The sequence below is a fragment of the Carlito syrichta genome, unplaced genomic scaffold (genome assembly GCF_000164805.1).
Source record: "Carlito syrichta isolate Samal-C Ts95f unplaced genomic scaffold, Tarsius_syrichta-2.0.1 Scaffold306534, whole genome shotgun sequence".
In the NCBI taxonomy this organism is placed as follows: Eukaryota; Metazoa; Chordata; class Mammalia; order Primates; family Tarsiidae; genus Carlito; species Carlito syrichta.
This window is the reverse complement of record NW_007250630.1, coordinates 45,223-62,269: the sequence shown is the minus strand read 5'-3', so window position 1 is coordinate 62,269 and position 17,047 is coordinate 45,223. Positions and strand designations below refer to the sequence as shown.

At 40.4% G+C, this 17,047-nt stretch overlaps 1 protein-coding gene across 1 annotated transcript in view; it reads left to right on the top strand.

Moving 5' to 3' along the window:
- Window positions 1-17,047, top strand: part of NPAS3 (neuronal PAS domain protein 3) — a gene marked incomplete at its 3' end in the record, with an annotated part of 691,615 nt that overhangs the window by 649,613 nt on the left and 24,955 nt on the right. Inside the window, exon 11 of the mRNA XM_021715010.1 lies at window positions 15,962-16,155. Coding sequence (XP_021570685.1) covers window positions 15,962-16,155 — 194 coding nt within the window. The remainder of the gene's footprint in view (window positions 1-15,961; window positions 16,156-17,047) is intronic.

The window sequence follows — 17,047 nt, the reverse complement described above, 5'->3', positions numbered from 1 at the left end:
ATCAGAGTTTGCCACAATCCAGCCTATTCACCCACCCCTAGCACTTCCCCGCTCTCTCTACTCTGTCATCTCTCTGCACTCCATTTCTCAACACTAAAAGCAGTGTTCTGTCTCTGTGCTGTTGCTTATAACAGTCCTCCAACCTAAAAGCCAGTCAAGTCCTACTTGCCCGTAAAAATTCAACTCAACCGTGAGAGCCTCTCCATTTTGCCTGGAGGGAATCATTCTCCTTTGTACTTCTGAATTTATGTCCACCTGTATTATTCAGGATTCGGCCATCTCCCAGACCAGCTTGCCCCATAGACCTAGCAGAGTGTTTGCTCCTAGGAAGATTTTAGATAAGGGAAAATAAAGAAAAATGGCTAATGAGTTGTTTAAGGAAGAAGGTGACAAGCTTAACGTTCATATTCTCTGATAAAAGTTACCCCTTTTCTAGAAATTCCTCTCAGTGGAAAATAAAATTCATTTAAACATTACATATTTATACAAAGGAACTGCTTTCCTTTCTTCACCTATTAAGATGCGGGACAGTTCTGCTTTATATCCAGGGTTGTTCTTATTCCTTACTCAGCGGAAAAAGCCCACTTAAACAAAAGGAAGAAACTGGCATATTTTGGATTGACAGATGTCAAGGGACACTACCATCTAATTTCCTTGTTGATTAATTTGAAGGTAATTTCCTGGTAACCCCGGCTTCCAAAAATGTATTTTAAGTGGCATGTTGGTAAAAGAAAATTAATTTCTCTGCGTTAAACTTGCCAGCTTTTGAATTAATTGCATGAGCATAACAATCAATTAATAAATGTTAAGCAAACAAGGGAAAATCAGTCAATTAAAAATGACAAAATTGATTCCAAGGGTGGATAAACCAAAAGATTGTTGTAATGCTCACTTCTAGGTTTAGATATCCTACCTCTGCACCACCCACCTCCTACATTTCTACACAGCATTCAAATTGCTGAGGCTTTATTATAATTTCTTATAAATAAATTACTACCTAAGCCCTCCTTGCTGCTTTATTGAGATTAAAGAAACCAAACATCGGTAGCAGTCCTCCAGCCGCTACTGGGAGAAGGTCATTGCTTTGGGAAATTGTGCCAGCCACAATACTTTGCAGAAGTGTTTTTGAAAGGGGAACCTTTACAAAGTAACCCGATGCTCTTTAAGTATATGCAAGTATAGTCTACCAGGAGAAAGCTCTATATATTGTTTTCCTTTCTCCTAGTCATAAACTCAGATATCTCCCAGAGTTCAGGCAGAATGGGAAATGGCAGGACCTAGGGCAAGCATTTTGTCTTCTTAGAGTGCAGTGACATGATCCCAGCTCACCGAAGCCTCGACCTTTTGAGATCAAGTGATCTTTCTGCCTCAATCTCCTGAGTAGCTGGGACTACAGGCACATGCCACCACACCCCGCTAATTTTTTTTTGATATTTTGTCAAGACGAGGTTTCACTATGTTGTCTAAGCTGGTCTTGAACTCCTGGGTTCATGCAATCCTCCTGCCTTGGCCTCCCAAAGTGCTGGGATTGTAGGCATGAGTCACCACGCCCAGCCTTAAATTAGACCTTCTTCAACACAGTGCTGTCATCTGGGGCTGAACATGATCTGGGATGCATGAATTTACTCTTCTGCCTTGGATTTTGAACTTTGTTCCCACACTTAAAAAGTGAGGTGCTTTGGAAATAATGTTTAAAGAAAGTGTATAAAGAATAAAATTTGTCTAGTAAAATATCTTGCAGGCCGCATAGACTTTATAACTGTGAAACACTGTTGTTTTTTACCTGAACTACTATGCTTTAGTCTTGACTCAGCGATGTGTTTTATCAGAAAATACCTCCAATTGTCCTCTCAGACATTGACTGAAAAAAAAAAATCAGAAGTGGTAGCATGCACATCACTAATTTCCCCAATGTGCCAAGGGTCTTTATCATAATGAATATGTACAAAATTGCGAGAACTATTTTTATTTTAGTATATATAGGATAACTGAATAAAGTTTGGGAAGAAATATCAAGACTAAATAAGTACATTTGAAATTTTGGGTCCAACTGAATCTTTACTTGAATGTTGACAGTTTCTGAGCCTCAAGGTAAACAAAATAAAAGCCACCCCCAAGATGTTTAGACATTCACCTTCATCAATCCTGGAGCTCTGGCCAGAAGCTTTGGAGTGTCATTTGATTCCACTCCTTACCTCCGACCTCACATTTAATACATCAACAAGTTCTGTCAACTCTTCCTTCACAGAGTATCCAAAACCCTACTACTTAATACCATTTCCTCCTGAGCTACCATCTTCTCCCTCACCTGGACTCCACGGGAGTCTCCTACCTGGCCTTCCTGATTTTACTTAGGCCCCAAGAGCAGCCATTTAAATCAGCCTGACATATTTATCAGTTCTCATCACTCCCCCTATGTCTGTCTTTTTCACTGCTGTATCCCCAGACCCTAAAACAGTGCCTGCCAATAGATGAATCTCAGTGACACTTTTGCTTGAATGAAATCCTGTAGTTTGTGTGAGGTACACGGAATGATGTAAGAACATTTGGACACTTGAAAAACATTATCTGACCATGCAGAGACCAGGAAAGAATAGGACATCTGCCCCTGGATCTGAGGTACTTCACATGTCTGCCAATCGATGGCTTACCTCACCCCTCCCCCGTAAAATGCTGTGGGAAAGGAGATATTGTGGTCGAGTGGAGTAAGTCTGCCCATAGTACCTTTACAACCCCTCCTTTGGGGGTTATGTCTGCCTAAACCAAAGTAGGACTTGAAAATAATAATCAAGTGCTGATGCTAGTTTTTTTAAACAGTCGCACATGTACTTGGCAGTCATGATAGCGCAAGTTGCTCCAATAATCAAAAGAATCATTACTTGTTTTGCTAAAATCCCAGGGAAATAGCACAAGATGTGATATTTCGGCACTAATGAGGTTGTGCCCGAAGAAGTGTGATTTTAATTATGATAGATTTGGAGAATCCATCGCAAAACTGCAGGAGAGCAGCATGCTGTACCCAGTTCCAGGGAAAGTGCATTAATATCCCATGTTTTTGTTTTATTTAGTCTTTGCTGGCTGTGTGGAGAATCACCTAAGGTAATGGCAGGGCTGCCGGGGACTACTTCAAATACAATCCTATAAAGAAACTTTATTTTCTCCTCCCCTACTATGGAAGGAGACTGCACTACCGAGGAATATTTGTCTTGAGTTGTCTTACGAATCAACAAGATTGATTTGCTTGGCCACTGACAGTTCTGATCCCGACCCAACCTTTCCAGCACCTTCCATCCTTCAAAGGTTGAAAGTCACCACATTAGTACAGTGGCTAAGCCTCTCCGGTGGCAGATGGAGGAGAGGAGTTTCTGCAGAATTTCATTTCACTCAAAAAACTGATCTGGGCTGGGTCTGAGAACTCCTGGTGGAAGTCTGCATATGAGCAGTGCGCTGATTACTTCATTAGAACCCTGTGCACTTCAAGAGCCATATGCTTTCAAGTTTCTTTAAATGGTATTAGGGAAAAATATCCTCAAGGCATTATTTTTAAAGGGGACTTCAAACGTTCCCCAAGAAAAAAAAAAGTATAGCACGTTTGAACTCCAGGGGGTTGCAGGAGAAATCTTACTTAGCAAGACTGTGAAAATGCAGCGATCTTTTCAGTTTCAGGGTAAAGTAAGTGTTGGTCACAATCAGGGATAAATTTGAAATATGGATGGAGAAAGATGTAGAAAATCTCCAAATCCTTGACCATAAAATAGCAAAGAAGATGACTTGAGGAAGGACATTTTTAAAACAGATTTCGTTCTTACATTTGATGAAATAAGGAGAATTGAACACTCTCCCCATATCTTGCAGAGTGCAAAAGTCTACAAATTCTTTCCATTTTATTCCCACCCCCCACTTGTGTTACATGTGTTCAAACTTACATTTTAAGGACCCAGAAAGCAAAGCTACAGAAAGAGGTAAAACTATTCATTTTGAGTTTCCCTGCAGAAGGTCTGCTCCAGAGGTCAAATCAAAGAGATGCTCCTCCAAGTTTAAACTCTTCTTTTCTAAATAGATCCCAACCTGATCTCATTTAATGCACTGATATCTGGTTTCTTAGGCATTATAGTTGCAGTATTACATATCAAAAGGACCCTCGAGAAATTCTCCCGAATTGATCATTCTAATTTCTTATGTATAACTACTCTGTATTCACTCAGAGGACAGCTGCATTGTATGCTAAACCATGAATCATAAAAATTGGTCCCTTTGTATGTAGGTTTGTATTAAATTGAGATGCTCTCTTTTTTTTTCCCCCTGTTTGTTCCCACACTTGAGTTCCTGGTGTCAGTTTGTTTTTGGCTTCTTGAGCATATTAAAGTTTTTCTAGTGCTTATGATGTTCTTGCCAAGAGCACACTTGCAGCAATCTGCACTAGAACAGTCTTTGTGCCAATTACTTCAAAAAGTATTCTTTAAAATATAAAGGGGGAGGGGGAACTTTTTTTCCCGGAACTTTCAGGTTATAGTGTGGTGGTTTCAATTTTAATTTTTAGAGTCAATTTTGCTGAAATGATGACTTACAGGCTCTGGAATGTGCATCTTTGTTTTGGGGGTCTTTTTAAAGCCTTTCTGCAAAATGGAAATCCTGATAGAGACATACAAATAGCAGCAGGAATCAGTGGTATGGAGGAAACTGCTGTCGCTGCTGACACCACACCCTCATCTATTTAAACAGCTTTGGAAAGGAAACTGCTTGAAGCTTGTTAAGGAGTTTCCAAATGTATGACTGTAAATGACTATCTCTAATCATGGCTGAATAAACCAAATGCAGCAAATGAGCTGGTGACACGCACAAAAGTCATATGAGTGTTTTGAATTGCATATGCTGAATGGATAATAACCTATGTCGGTGCCATGGGGTCTTTTGAAGGTTAAAATTCTAAGTTTGATCGAATCATTTAGATAGAAAGAAATAAACACATTTGAGAAAACAAAAGAGGAAAGTGGAAGGAAATACATCCTCTGAAATGTACTACTGACTATTAGAAAACTGATTGGGCAAGAAATTAGGAGGCCTCTTTTCTTCCTGTGTCTGCCACTAACTAGCTCTGTCTTGGGCAAGATTTCACCTTCCCAGGCCTCAGTCTCCACATCTGTAATGTGGGAGGGTTGGCCAGGTACTCTGCAATGCCTCCCATCCAGCTCCAGCCTGCTTGCAGTCTTTCTGGGACACTGAACACAAGAGGTCTTGTCCACTCCCCAAAGCAAGACATTTCAAGAGGCTTGACTAGAAATTATTCTCTTTAAGGACGAAACATACGATTGAATTAAATAACCTTATAGAATATTAGTTAGAGAGAGTGGCTTAAGAAACATGTGAGAAAATGTCTCATGCTAGTTAACGTTAAGCATGTAACATCCGGGCCTAGCAAAGAGTGTAAACCCAAGATAATGGAGATGGAAACTGATAGAGGCTTAGGGTTTTGGTGATGGGTCAGGGCTTTGTGTTTAAGGTGATTCGATTTAAAATGTTCTATGCTAAGGGAGGGGGTCTCAGATGTAATGTAGTTAGGTCACTGACTTTCCCAGTGAAAAAATAGATGCAGAGAAAGGAGGTCCTTGCCATCAAACAAGAACTAATATTACCCCTGTATGCCAGGGAAACAGGAATGCTGGCTTCTGGTCTGTGTTCTTTCTTGGACATATTCGGGTCTAAAGTGCCTAGGCTAAGATAAATATCTTTGTTCTTTCATCACTTGAAGAGTCCCAGATACTTACTGCAGCCTCTTGGAAAGTAATCTTTTTAAATTTTGATTATTAAGGAGTTTTATATCTAAATTCAAGGAAGATTGGGGTTTTATCATTTTTTTCCAGAATGTATATGACCCACCTGTTTGCTTTAAACAATTTTAATTATGAGAAATAGCATTATTATTATTTGTGGTTTCTCCTTTAAAGGGATGACTGCTTTAAAAAATATTTCAGCTCAGAAGACAGCAGAGTTGCCCTTCCCCAGGACTGGCCTACCCATCTACATGGACAATTGTCTTTAATTCCATCCTCTGAAACTGAGGAGGTTAGGGGTAGCTGGATTCCATATTCAAAAGTGTTTCCTCTAAATGTCTTCCTATGTTATCAAAATAGTCTCATCTATTCCCCTGCAGCCCTTTGAGTGGAGGGGAGGGAGCAGACTGCCCTTCCGTGGGGTTTCCTCAATACTTTCTTGTGGCAGCAGAACACTCTCTAGGTCTACTGCCTTTATCAGAGGGTACTCAGTCTACAACGCACAGCCATCTTTGAACATCTGTTGCATGTGTTGCTGTTTGGAGTATCCGTGTACAAGTTCTGCTAGCAAACTCAAGAGAAACAAAGGCTAAAGAGACTTAGAACTAGACTGGTTGTGAAACTCGAGAAATTTACTAAAGCACATATTTAACAAAGGTGTTCGGCAAAAATAGGGAACAAAATATTTGATTTATATCTTTCCTAATAAGAGTAAATGCGTTCTAAAGAAAGTATGTCGGCATCATATAGTTCTTGTCCTAGAGCGGGGAGGGGGCAGTAATGGAGGCAGTTTTGATTCCTTGCCTGGCATGGGACTAATTCTGAGTCTTCTTTTTTTTTTTCTTAATATTGTGGGAAATACAATTGCAGTCTGTAATACTGAGAAGAACTGCCTCTCTACCCTCAGGACAGTGGCACTAAGCCACAAGGAGCCTCAGGGGGCCATGAGGAGTGATGCCCCCTCCTCCACATCAAGGAATAGAGGAATAAAAAAGTTGCCCTCCACAGTGGTACAATGGTTCTCTGTCCTTCTCCGGGAGACTTTAATAAAGTAACTGAATCAAATGAAATTTGATCAGATGTGTATAGTTCAGCCTTCTTGCTTTGCTCCTTAACAATTTATCAAGGTGTTTCTACCCATAGTCCTGTTTTATTAAATGATATTTGAAGTGTTCTACTCTCTGAGAAAATATGGTTTATATCCTTGGCATACATTTACATAATCTCATTAAGGAGATCTCTCCAGCTTAGTTAAACTATCCCAGTAAAAAAAAAAATCATATCCTTGGTAGAACAGAGACTATTTTCTCCAAAGGGAACAGGAAGCAAATATGGGGTCCAGGCACATTTTGAGAAGCTAAAGCTATAATTGTAGCTATATTTTTTATGTTATGTGTTTGAAGTTTGTTAAAAGAAATGAATGAGGAGTAATTGTCATGTTTGGAGGATATAGTCGTGTAAGAAGAGAATGCTGTGGCTAATGTATTTTAAATGTGGGTTTTAAAAATAATTTTTTATTTGCTGCCTTAGAAAATGTTTCTGCATTAAAAAAAAAAGAACCAAGGGTGATAAATTACCAGCAATCTCCCAGCTCCCCACTGGAGCCATCAAATTAAGGGTTAACCTCTCAGGATCCCCTGAATTAATCAGGAGCTCAGCCAGGGGCAGGCTGGGCGAAGGGGAGGGGTCTGGCAGAACTCAACCTCCCCCAAGAGGCTTACATACAGTACAACAGTGTAGCGCACTGTGGTGTGGCCACTGAGAGAACAGAACGCAGACCTTTTCACAAAGAAAGGAGCATGCACAGGAAACGTGCCCTGATCCCACATCAGCCAAGGGGTGCTACTTATCATGTGCCAATCCTCCATTTTGAAAGAACCAAAGGCAACGGGTGATATTCTTTCAATACAGATTTAATCATAAATATATGTTCATCTTTCTTTACTCGTTTAGAAGGCAGTCTGTGATGTGCACCTGGGTCATCTTTATTAAGATCTCTAGAGTCATTCAGCTCTCCAGAGAGAGGGGAAGCTGCAGCTGGGTGGATGAGGTGGCCTGCCAACCACTGCCATCCACGGTGCTTGGTGGCATGCAGATTCCCAGGCTCCTCTCCAGATTTGGAGAATCTGACGTTTTGAGAGTGGGGCCTGAGACTCCACATGGTTAATAAGCTCTCTCGGTGATTCTTGTGCACATTCAGATTTAAGAACCACTAATTCTGGAAGTTTTTTGTTTCTTTGTTTAAAAGAAATCCCTGATATCAGTATTAGGTACTTTAGGTTTTCCAGTTAAAAGGAAGAACAAAATGTTTCCCTCATGCTTCGAGCCCATTTAGTCATTTTAGTTATTTGTGTACTGAACAAAGTGAGTTGACTTCACCTGTAAAAGTAAGACTGCCCACATTCACATGCGTGCTTGGGCCTGAGTCTGTTTTCCTTCAGGACCTTAGTGTCTCAATGAGAGTAGAGAATTAGTCTCTGATGTCTTGCCTTTCATCTGCCCTTATGTCTGCACATCTGGAGTGCTCTTATGTATAACTTCAGATCTGCCCACTTCCTGTCCACTCAGCTTTCACTGAGTCTCATAAGGAATTCGACCAAGCATCAAGCAGTGTGCTCCAATGGCATCACTCCACCTGCTCACCTCCTTATATTCAAAACAAATGAACAAGCGTGGAGTCCCTGAGAATTACCACTTTCTCTGTCATTGCAGCTCTTTTATGTGATAGGACTGGTTTCTGCCAGGTTTCTTCTTTCTTAACATTGGCCAGGACTCTCCCTGGTATGCATTCTCGCCTCCTCTCTTCCGAATCACCAGAACTGCCCTTAAGTTGAATGCATTTGAAATCCTGGCACCTCTATCCTTTAAGGGCTGAATCCTTAAAAATAATTAGCTGACTCTCCCACCTGAGCTAGTGATTTGACAATCTGCATGCTCTCCGGTATTGATCTTAGGAAATTCTTTGGGACAAACTCTTGAAAAGACTCCCCACCACCCACTTGCTTCCTGAGTTGGTAGCCATCTCCATTCCTAACTGATGACAACATTCCAGGACCACCTCTGCTTTGAATCCTCCTTGGCCCTGGAAGAGGTCTTCATTGTCACCCACTCCCTGCCAACAGCTCATTTCTCCCTGACCCTTGCCTCTACCCAACCTCACCTCCACCTTGCAAAGTCAACTTTTCCCTATTCTGTTTTATCTTATCCCCAACTGCAAAAGTCCTCTTGTGACTTATGACAAAGCCTACAGTCTTATTTTTGGAGTCAATTTCTAGAACTGAAATCTGAGATCCTGGAATGGGAAGGGAAATGTCATTCTACTGTCATTCTGCCTCCCAGAGGCCTCAAGTCTCCTCCTTCAGTTATGAACCCTTTTCTCCACAGTGCTTGCCCCAGTGGACAAGTACCTGGTTTCAGCTAAGTTTTGTTTTTTGTTTGTTTTCAGGCTTTGTACAAAACACCTAGGTAGCAGGTCACAGACAGACAGAGATAAGCAGAAGACCTGTTAGGGCAGATTCTCCAACCTATGAATATGGTCAAAATCCTAGAAACCCCACTCCCTATAAATTTGTATGAAATAATTTACACAGGGTTGATATTCTCATGCTGGTTTAGATTAAGTTGTTATGCTGTAGGCTAGATGTTTAGGTTCAGAGGACCTGGCTAAGCCCTTATCTTTCACCAGGTTTCAGGCCACCTCAAAGCCCATCACTTAAAAATAATTAGCTGACTCTCCCACCTGAGCTAGTGATTTGACGATCTGCATGCTAAACCAGACTTCTACAGAGGGGAAAAAAAGAATAGGGACTAGAGTGCCAGAAGGAAGCTTAATTTTTAAGGTAAATTTGGATTCCCTTAAAGGACAAGTGAAAAATCTCAGAAGACCATGCTCTAAACCCAGGGAATCTGCAGTTTTTTCGTGCCTGCGGCCTTTTTTGTTCCCCTAGTTGTCTAGCCTTATTCTATTGTTTACATTATATGTGGAAAATAATGCACATAATACATGGTACTTCCTTTTGATAAAGAAAACATTTTATATGACCAGAACTGAGATTTATTCCTAAAAGAATGGAGAATAGCTTCCAGATGTATTTTTCCATCACGGACTCTCTTTCCTTTAAGTATTGACAGAGGGGAGGTTTTATCAAGGTCTTTGTGATGGGCTTGTTTATAATGAGAAGATATTAGTGGAACACATCTAAGTGTGTATCACTAATAGACAACAGAAAGGAGCATATGGCAGGAAGAGAAATATACATTTGTCCATGCAGTGTGGCTTGTTAATACTCCCACACTCGTCCTAAAGTCTGTGGACATGCATTGCAGCATCACACACAGCCGCTCCTTGTATCAGAGAAGAAAAAGTCAAACAATGATTTCTTTACTATGGGATGATCACATAATGCTAATCTGGGCTTTTTTTTAATCAAAGATGATCGGATTTCAACTTGGAAGGAAGCATTCTGCTTCCCTGTTGCTGGCATCCAAGCAGTGCTATGAGAGGGATTTAGAAAAATATGGGCTTTAGCATTTTTGTACAGCTCTTGATGGTGAAACAAGAACAATGAAAGGGAGCATAAGGATCGAGCACTTATATAAAATTGAGCTCAGGGGCAAGGAGTCTTTTAGTTCAGAAAGCTCTTTTGAAGAATGTCTGGAGATTAGATTTAAGACCAGACTAAGCTGAACCTTTAGAACACAGAGGCAATTTTTACCTGATATTGGCCAAAACCAAAGCACTATTGCAATGCAGATATGAACCATGAGATCCCTATTAATTCGTAATGTAAACTGCATTTATCAGTTGGCAGCTGAATTCTGAAATTCCTAACCCCACCGTGGGGCTGTAGGGAGAAGGTGGGGTAATCCTATAACACAGAAAAGTCCACTTGTTTAAGCATTTTCATCTTTGTAAGTGAGTGAGAACTTTAGGCATCATTATTTGATTCTTTTCTGCGATTTTATGTCTGAGGAAATGCTACCCTGGTCAAGCTAGATAACTTGTCTAAGTTACCAGAACCAGGACCAAAGTCAGATGTTCTGTTTCCCAATACAACATTACTTCTACCCCATAATATTCCTTTTGTTTTAAAGGAACTATGTAACTTTCACAGTGTCGTGGCTCTTGACATAATATTAGAATCTAGGCTTATATATTTGTATTCCCAGTCTTTTCCCATTCACCTACTTAACTTTACAAGGGAGCCATACCCATTCTTTGGGATGATTTCACTGAGGTGGGTGGTGGTCTGACAAACTTGGCATTTATGTTAGAATGGAATTGTGAAGGAGAAAAAGAGTGTTTAGGAGCTTTCCAGAAATGTTTTTTTAGTTTTAAACACAAATAATTATTATAGAGCAAGAGAACCTCAATTTAGAGAACAACATAAAACAATGACAAAAGTCGCCTTAGGCTTCAGGTACACAAAGTGATTTTTTTTTAAAAATGCCTTTGGCGCTCCTGTCTATGTTTTCTCCGTTGATAATTCTTTTTTTTTTTTTTGAGTCAGGGTCTAACTCAGTCCCCCAGACTGAAGTGCAATGTCCATTGGTAATTCTATAAATTTCTTGGTTTGAACTATCACATTAAAAAAAATTTCCAAAATTATGCCTTCAGATGTTACCACTTAAATGCCCAACTCTTATTTTTTAAATATTTTTATCTCTTTTAAAGACAGAATCTTGCTCTGTCCCCCAGGCTGGAGTGTAGTGGCTCAATAATAGCTCACTGCAGCCTCAAACTCAAGTGATCCTCCTGCCTCAGCCTCCTGAGTAGCTGGGACTACAGGTGCAACAACCATGTCCAGCTAATTTTTTTATTTTTTGTGGAGCTGGAGTCTTGCTATGTTGCCCAGGCTGGTCTTGAACTCCTAGACTCAAGTGATCCTGCCACCTCAGCCTCCCAAAGTGCTGGGATTATAGGCGTGAGTCACCACACCCAATCCCAACTCTTATTTTCAACTATACCCTAGACACTTTCTCCAGGATCTTCCAGGCTGCTCAAGTACAAACTTCACAGAGAAGTCATCTTTGTCCCCACAATGGTGAACAGTTTCCACATTCCCAATTACCATTTTTTCTATTGTCATCATCATCCTATGAGATAGACTCAGAAATCATGGTGCCAACTCTTCCTTTCAGGTCTCACTGCCAAATTCTGTTGTAACTGCCATGTCGGCCCCATCTCTGTTTCTTCTCCTGCTAACATCAGTTGAAATGCTCTTGGAGCCTTAGGCATTCCCAATAGGTTTCCTTTTATAATCCTTTGTTCTAACTCTTCTTTCTGGAAACTCCTTTCACTATTCTATGATCATATCTTATGTCAACAACTTACTGCCAGTTTCGTGTCATCTTCCTGATCCATTCAGCTGAAAGTATTTTCTTCCTACCCTGAACTCCTGAAGATCTTATTCTATACAGTTCCTGTGGAACATACTTGTTACCTATTAAGACAGTATGTTTTGAGCATATTCTATGTATCAGGCACATACCCAGAAACTTTGTATGCATTTTCACTTAATCCTTTGAGCAGCCCTACAAGACCTAGAAAATTGTTAATAATGTATATGAATATTGATGCCATGTCCCACCAACCTAAGACCCAGATTTCATGTCTCTTGGGTACAGCCTGGGCATGGGGACTGTTTAAGGCTTCCTGAGTGATTCCATTGTGTAACCTATTTGCCATATACTCTTGAGTAGTTAATATCACCTCTAGCTTTAAAACACAAACAAATGCTAGGCCTCATCCCAGGCCTACCAAATTAGAATCTCTGGGGGCTAGAGTCTGAAAATCCATATGTTAACAAAGCTTAACAGGTGACTCTGTCACAGAACCAGGATTGAGAACCACTTTCTTGGTCAGACACTGCAACATCTCCCTCTTATGACCATATTATGAATAATTACAGATGTCTTCCCCCCACCTTAGAGTTTGTAAACTCTTTGAAGACAGGTTTACATTTCATTCACTTTGGTCTCCTTCCTGGTACCTAGAAAGACACATGATGTGTCTTAGAAACTATAGAATCAATAAAATACCTTTTGCTAACCTTATTAAGAAAACAAAAAACATCTTGGCAGGATACTTATTTTCTTTGTACTAGTTTTTAATATTTGATATACTGAACTTGACACTAAGCAAGTCATCTCAATTATCTGAGCATCATTGTTACATGCTATGAAGTGCCAGAGCTAGGATTTGAACCTAGGTCCTCTTGACAATGCTCTTTTCCTCTACATCTCAGGCTGTAAAACAACTACAAAATGAACAAAGCAGCTATCTACGTGTTTGGATACATGCTGTCAGACATGTTTCTAAAATGTGAACATAACCTGTCACACGGAGAAAAAAAGTTCTGTTGGCATTATAGAATGAATTTGGAAAAATACATTACTTTTAACCTAAAAGTTAATTGTGGGTTCTAACAGATACTCCTTTCTTCTCTTCAGTTCCGCTGTCCCTGAAACCCAGACAGACAGACAGACAGACAAACACACCCTCTGATTGTTTTTTGACATTTCTTGATAATTGTTTAGTTGCTGCATTGGTAATTTTCTTAGGTTTTGTTTGTTTGTTTGTTTTGCTTTTTAGTTTGTGCAATCTCTCAAAGACTTTTCAAATAACCTGAGCTTCTGGCTGTAAATGAAGTATTTTTTAAAGGTCTATATATGCTTTACTTTAGGAGATAAATTGGCATCTAATGTTTCTAATAATTCTAATGTTTCATTCAGCATTCACATAATATACACATAAAATGCATATAGGCATAACAACGTTGAAATTATATTCAAACAAGACCCGGAAACCTGAGTTTACCATTTCTAAGGTAGGTGACTTTGGACAGAGAATGAACTTTCTGGAGCCTCTTTCCTCACCTAAAAAATGACAGGGAGGGGGGCTAAGATATACCCTCCCAAACATGAAATGTTATGATTCTTTTAAATAATAAGTCATTTGTTTGTCTTTTGGTCAACACCAAATTAATATTTAGGCTTTACCCTTATTGGTTGATACTCTTAAAGACAAACAGAGCCATGACAATAAAATCTGTAGAATTCTTTACAGCTGTTAGTCATTATTACCCCCATTTCACAGAAAGGGAAATTGAGACACAGAGAAGCTGAATATCTTACCCAAGGTAACAGACTCAGAAATTGCAAGTCTAAACCCCTATTGGACCCAATTTTGACCCCCTTCACTACCACAATGACCATGGGCAAAGCTGGAGATCATAAGCTGTGTAAATCTGACATGCCGAAGGCTCCCCCAGTAGCCTGTCTGCCTTCCCAAAATGTTTTCCAGCCCAGATGCCTTTAAATTGCTTTGGAATAGAATACCAAGAGGGGATTTATTTAGCATATCATTTCTGGATGTGTGTTTTCCTGAGCATTTATAGATCTGTGTTTTTCCAAGAAGCTGAGTGTTCCTGATAAAACAAGACAGATAATGATAAATGAGCATCTATGTAAGCCTAGCTGGGAGGAGGACCAGGGACTGTTAACACCCCTCCTGTGAAGTTAATCCCATTTCTTTTAGCTATTTCTTTATTAGTTAATGAGGTCTTGCAAAAATGTGTGTCTGTGATGGTGTTTTAGCATCCTTGCCTCTAGGAACATTTTCAAATATTCATAAAGTAGCTCATCTGACCAAAGCTTAAAGCAAAGGTGCATTAAGTATGAATTTAGTCAACTTCAAATGTGGGTGGTCGAAAGCTACTGCTGAAATAACCTAAATAATCCTCCTCACTGGTGTTTCCAGATCCACAGCTCTGGGCACCAATGTGAAGGGTGACAGGGAAGAGGTATTATTTAGAATAGCTAGCACTCAGAAGGGCAGCCCTGGAAGCTTTGATCCTGCTTCCTGACTGACAGGAGTGTGACTTGCTCTTGGAAAACTGAATAACTTAAGAGAAACAAAAATAAAGTAGAAAAAGGAATTGCCAGTCGAGCCTTTGGGAAGGAGAGCAGACGCTAGATCATATTGTTCCTGGGAGGCAAGAGACCCATTTCCCACTTCGGTTCCTGATGGCAAAGGGGGAAAGTAGAATCTCGAGAGATAGTTTGGCACTCAGCGATGCATTTGGAGAGCAGAGCAAATGCGGAAACTCAGCTAGCTACTAAACTGAGCTCCACGGTATAGTGAATCACAGCAATTACCTCCATGACCTGTTTTAGAGGATTCCCAACATTGTCGCAGGGTCCTCGGAGCATAGAGTTCACACACAAACACACACACACACACACACACACACACACACACACACACACACACACACACATCACTTTCTCATCCAACAGCATAACTACATAAATTCTTCATATTTTTCACCCTTTTATGACTTTGTTTCCCAAAAACATCAGTTAAGAAAATTGACACTATGGCTTTTCTTCTATGTGCAGTTTCTAAGCAAAGGTTTGGTTCTGGGTGGCCTAGACTACATATAGTATAATTAGGCTAAGAAACTGAAAATTACAGCCCATTATTCTCCCTCCTGCTCCTGGGAAAGTACCTCTGAGCTGCCACCAAAATGGTGCAGGGCTTCCTGACCCTACTTTTTAGTATGAGCTCAAGGAACAAATCACAGGCCAAAGTCCTCTGACCCCCAACCCCATAGGGCAGTGCCATAAATCACAGAACCACTGAGAACTCAGTGCTGCCTAACATGAAATATCTATCCTTGAAAGATCCCATTCATGTCATCGCTACTGAGTCTTTAATTCATTGAAGTCTTTGGCCTTTTTTAATAACAACCCCCGAATGAAGGAAAGCTGTGAACCACATGTGTGAAAGGAAGGAGCCATATAATCCCACTCAAGTACCAAGGTGGAGAACACAGACATCTTCCATTAACAAGGGCTATATAGCAAATGTCTCCCTTTGCAGGTCAGCACTCAACTATTTGGTCATTTTATCTGGTTATGAATTTTCCCTGAATATAAAAGATAAGTCCATTACAAACAGCAACAGCACCATAAGAACGCTGCCTTGAGAAATGCTGGGTATAATATCATTATTTTTTTGTCTCTTGCCATGAGGACACTGAGGCCGTGCTGACAGTCATTACGATTACAGAAGATGCAAGCTACTGTCGGTTGTTTCAGATGCAATTTTGCATCTCTCAAAAGAAATGCTCTTATTTCTGGGGAGTAAATTTGACCGGTGTCCTGTATTGAATTTTCTTTTACAGGTGATTCACATAACAGGCCGGCTACGCCTGAGAGTGTCGCTGTCCCATGGGAGGACCGTGCCCAGCCAAATCATGGGTCTCGTGGTTGTTGCTCATGCCTTGCCTCCCCCTACGATCAATGAAGTTAGAATTGACTGTCATATGTTCGTCACTCGAGTAAATATGGACCTCAATATCATTTACTGTGAAAATAGGTACTTGGTTTTTTTTGTTTTCATCTGCCCTGTTGCATGCAACACATTGGTGAGGGTTTGTGTTTTCTGCAGTCTGAAAGATGTTCTCTCCCAATGAGGCTCATTATAAATCCTGATCTTGTTTTTAATGGCTACTTGGACGGACACCAAGCATGCTTTTTATTTAAAATTTACATTGCTGCCCCTGATTTACCTCAGGGACAACAATTAAATGAATGGGGATATCCAGACATCCATATGCTATAAAGAAGGCCCGTTTTGGCTGAGAACCCAAGGAGAGAGCAGGACTGAGATGCTATTGGCACAATGATGCAGGAAAATGTATGGCCGATCCTCGGCGGGTCCCACTTCTGACTAATTCAAGGGCCCAGCCTCACGATGGTCAATGTTCACACAGACGTTAAGAACAGAAAGAGCAAATGAGAGTTTGAAGCCCCCAGAGGAAAGAGGATGAAAAAGAAATTTGCAAAGCCATTAAATAAAACTTTGTCATCCTGAGGATTTCACTTTTATAAATTAAGAAAAAGATGACTCATCATATAAATGAATTGGCAGTTCTTCCTCAAGACTGAGCTTTTAGAAAAGGACTTTTTAGCCTCTGGTCAAAAAGTTCACTTTTTCCATTAAGCACAAAGCAAGGGACAGGGAAATAGGACAGTGCCCCTTCAGACCTTTCACCTAAAAGTCACCCACCCATCACTGCACTGATTTGAAGAGGGAATCATGGGGTGCTGGGAGAGCAGTAGAGAGAAACCATCCACACATCAACCGTGGGAAGGAAACTTTGGCGACACCATGCATTCCCAGTACACAGGGAGAATTACTGCATCAATTTTGGAAGGATGCTTTTGTGGCACAGTTGTCAGGCTGTTCACTGAGCCCTGTGAGTGCC